Source organism: Aquarana catesbeiana, linkage group LG08, assembly GCF_042186555.1.
Source record: "Aquarana catesbeiana isolate 2022-GZ linkage group LG08, ASM4218655v1, whole genome shotgun sequence".
Lineage (NCBI taxonomy): Eukaryota > Metazoa > Chordata > Amphibia > Anura > Ranidae > Aquarana > Aquarana catesbeiana.
Genome location: NC_133331.1, coordinates 272057463 through 272061274, shown reverse-complemented (window position 1 = coordinate 272061274; position 3812 = coordinate 272057463). Strand labels below are relative to the sequence as shown.

The 3812-nt window shown below is 48.4% G+C and overlaps 1 protein-coding gene across 1 annotated transcript; it reads left to right on the top strand.

Annotated features, from left to right (window-relative positions):
* Positions 1 to 1300: 1300 nt before the first annotated feature.
* On the top strand, positions 1301 to 1960 carry LOC141105392 (histone H1-like). The gene has a single exon (XM_073595261.1). It carries the CDS (start codon positions 1316 to 1318, stop codon positions 1958 to 1960), a length of 645 nt encoding a protein of 214 aa, XP_073451362.1. The 5' UTR covers positions 1301 to 1315.
* Positions 1961 to 3812: the final 1852 nt, after the last annotated feature.

The window sequence follows — 3812 nt, the reverse complement described above, 5'->3', positions numbered from 1 at the left end:
CACTATTTCTCCCACTGATACCAATAATGGGGCACTATTCCTCCCAATGAAACCAATGATGGGGCACTATTCCTCCCACTGACACCAATGATGGAGTGCTATTCCCACTGACAATACCAATAGGGGCATAATTCCTGCCATTGACACCAATGATAGGTTTCTATTCCTTCTACTGACACCAATGATGAGTCACCATTCCTCCCACTGACACCACACATATAGTGTAGGGCATAATTCCTTCCACGGAAACCAATGATGGGACACTATTCTTCCACTAACATCCCCCCTTCATAAAGTCTGCAGAATAGTAAACTGGACCTTTGGGTAGAAAGTTGGGAGACCTCTGTCCTAGAAAGAAATCTATCACTACAAATTACCAAGATTTACTATCAAGATTTGACCCACCATAGACTATAATGGAATTTGCCACAAAGTAATGAATGATATTTATTTATTTTTTTTCTTATTTATACAGTATATTTTCTGAGGTAGGCTATATAGCTGTGTAGTGAAATGAGGCAATAATCTTACTCAGAGTATTTGAATGACAATATATTTATCATGATGATTGATGAGCAAATAATGGTACATCACCACCAGAATAAACTACTTACTAGTCTGCTGTGTGCAGTAGCAACAAACTTACAGTTATCATAATGAGGAAAGATTGATAAATAGTACATGAAATATGACATGTTCTCATCAGATGACACCTTTGTATCTCTAACAATCTCCCCCATCACATCACACAAGGATCTCAGGTCTCCGGCTGATGTTTTTGTTCCAGGCTCCTTCTACTCAGCTATAGATGAGCAGAGTTCTGTATTAGAGGGAAATGTTTCCTGATCTTCACTCTTCACTCATCTAATGTGAAGATGATTGTAGTGGGAGATGTGAGAAGATTGTTTTCTGATGAGAATGTGTGTAGAAAAGCAGGTAGAAGGAAGAATGGGACACACGCTCAGGAGGATGGATGTGTTTGCAGCCTCTGTGTTCAGCCTCCTGAGCAGATCATGAGAGCGGTAAGTGACAGATCGGTAAGTGACAGTCCAGTGAGCAGATCGGGTCCCCGATGAAGATTGGACATCCTTCCATTTCTTATTATAATCGTTTTTCTCTCTATCAGGGAAACACAACAAGAGAGAGAAGATTCCCCAACACTGGAGTGACAGTCAGTGGGCGTGTCTAGCGTGTAACCAATAGCAGTGCAGAAGGCAAGTTCTATATCAACCAATAGTAGTGTAGAACGTCTCTATATAAGCCAGAGCATCACACACTGTATTTATCTAGTATTTTCAAAAACTCTTTGAGAATCATGACGGAGACTGAGAGCGCCCCATCCCCCGCTCCTCCAGCGGAGCCCGCCGCCAAGAAGAAGGCGGCAGCCGGAGGAGCCAAGAAAGGCAGCAAGAAGCCGTCCGGTCCCAGCGTGTCCGACCTCATCGTCACAGCCGTGGCCGCTTCCAAGGAGCGCAGCGGGGTCTCCCTGGCCGCCCTCAAGAAGCTCCTGGCCGCCGGAGGATACGATGTGGACAAGAACAACAGCCGCCTCAAGATCGCCATCAGGGCGCTGGTGACTAAGGGGAGCCTCGTCCAGGTCAAAGGACATGGAGCCTCCGGATCCTTCAAGATCAACAAGAAGCAGCAAGAGGGCGACAAGGCCAAGAAAGTCACCAAGAAGAAGCCATCGGCTGCGGCCAAGCCCAAGAAACCTGCGGCCGCCAAGAAGCCAGCCAAGTCCCCCAAGAAGAAAGTCCCCAGCAAAGCAGCCAAGAGCCCCAAGAAGGCCGCCAAGAAACCGGCAAAGGCTGCAGCTTCTCCCGCCAAGAAGGCGACAAAGAGCCCCAAGAAGCCCAAAGCTGCAGCCAAGCCGAAAAAAGCCGCCAAGAGTCCGGCTAAGAAGGCGGCTAAACCCAAGACAGCAGCCAAGCCTAAGAAGGCCGCTCCGAAGAAGAAATAAAGGAAGGCGGCAGTAGCCGGAGAACTCCTTCATCTCCACCCCCCAAAGGCTCTTCTCAGAGCCACCTACCTCCTCCTAACAGAGCTACACCTACCTACCTACACCCACCTCCTCCTAACTAGAGCTACACCTACCTACCTACACCCACCTCCTCCTAACAGAGCTACACCTACCTACCTACACCCACCTCCTCCTAACAGAGCTACACCTACCTACCTACACCCACCTCCTAACAGAGCCACACCTACCTACCTACACCCACCTCCTCCTAACAGCTACACCTACCTACAACCACCTCCTCCTAACAGAGCCACACCTACCTACCTCCACATCGCTAATAGCACACAGCGCTCCGCATGTCTCTTTTACTACAGAAGATCTATTAGACACAAATCAGATATGATCCGCAGAACGGCTGATTAATATTTCATTCTATAATGCGGCCGTTATAAGGAGAATCATTCTAATGATCTGGAGACACAACATCCTCCGCTCATGTTAGAATGATCGGCTACAAGACTCCGGTGTTATGAGGGGAAGGGAGTCTTTTCTAAACACAAGTTACAGATTCATCATGTGTTATGTATAGAAAAATAAACCTTTAATATCCCGATGTGACTTTTGGAGGCTTTTCCCGGCTCGGTATCTAATCGTACGATCCTCTTATTGGCTGTCAGATAAAGCGGAATCATTTGGATTGGTTGTAGCCGGACATTTATAAATTGCTCGCCAACATGAAAATATATTTGCAGCAACAGCTGATCCTCCAGATGGGCGATAATGAATGAATTTCCAGATGAATTGTTTTCCTCTCCAGTCCCGGATGTATTCCTCCCTGTAATGTGAGCCGCCCCGGCAGAGATGTCTGATCTCCGGTGATGAGGGTTGTAGTATGGGAGGAGGTAGTAGAGGACATCCCTGAGCCCCCCATAGTGACGTCTCCATGTGGGCGGTGTAAGATTTACCCCCCAATCACATGTAATAATCGGATCCATCTTCAGATCTCTAATGACTTGACAAACATTCTCTTGTTACTTGGAATAAGAAATTGTCGGGTTTCTATAAAATGTAATGATTTGTCTTGTGTGAGAGAATGTGAAGAGTCCAAATAGAGACAAAGATTGTAAAATCTGTTCACAGGAACGTTTGTTTTCCTCCGCTCTATAATGTCACATTGTATTGAGTACATAGAGAAGTGATTTGTTACTCTGGGATTGTATTAGAAATATTACAGATCAGCTTTGCTCAGACGGAGCTTCCGAGTGCAGAGAAGGGTGAGATGAAGTGAGGAGTATTTGTATGATGTAGTGGTGAGGAGATAGTATGGAGCTCTTTGTGAGGAGGATGTGGTGGCTCTGAGAAGAGCCTTTGTGTTGTGTGGGGGGTGATGAGGATGTTGGTCGGGGGGTGTATTAGGCCCTCTCTCCGCGGATGCGGCGTGCCAGCTGGATGTCTTTGGGCATGATGGTGACCCTCTTGGCATGGATGGCGCAGAGGTTGGTGTCCTCGAAGAGTCCTACGAGATAAGCCTCGGAGGCTTCCTGCAGAGCCATGACGGCGGAGCTCTGGAAGCGCAGGTCGGTCTTGAAGTCCTGGGCGATCTCTCAGACGAGGCGCTGGAAGGGCAGCTTGCGGATGAGCAGCTCGGTGGATTTCTGGTAGCGGCGGATCTCTCGGAGAGCCACGGTGCCGGGCCTGTAGCGGTGAGGCTTCTTGACTCCGCCGGTGGCCGGGGCGCTCTTGCGGGCGGCTTTGGTGGCCAGCTGCTTGCGGGGAGCTTTCCCTCCGGTGGACTTACGAGCGGTCTGCTTGGTTCTTGCCATGGCTGATCGATGCTTCCAATCTCCAGAAG

Excerpts from the sequence above, each read along its gene's own strand:
- LOC141105392 (XM_073595261.1), top strand. The coding sequence starts at position 1,316 with ATGACGGAGACTGAGAGCGCCCCATCCCCCGCTCCTCCAGCGGAGCCC.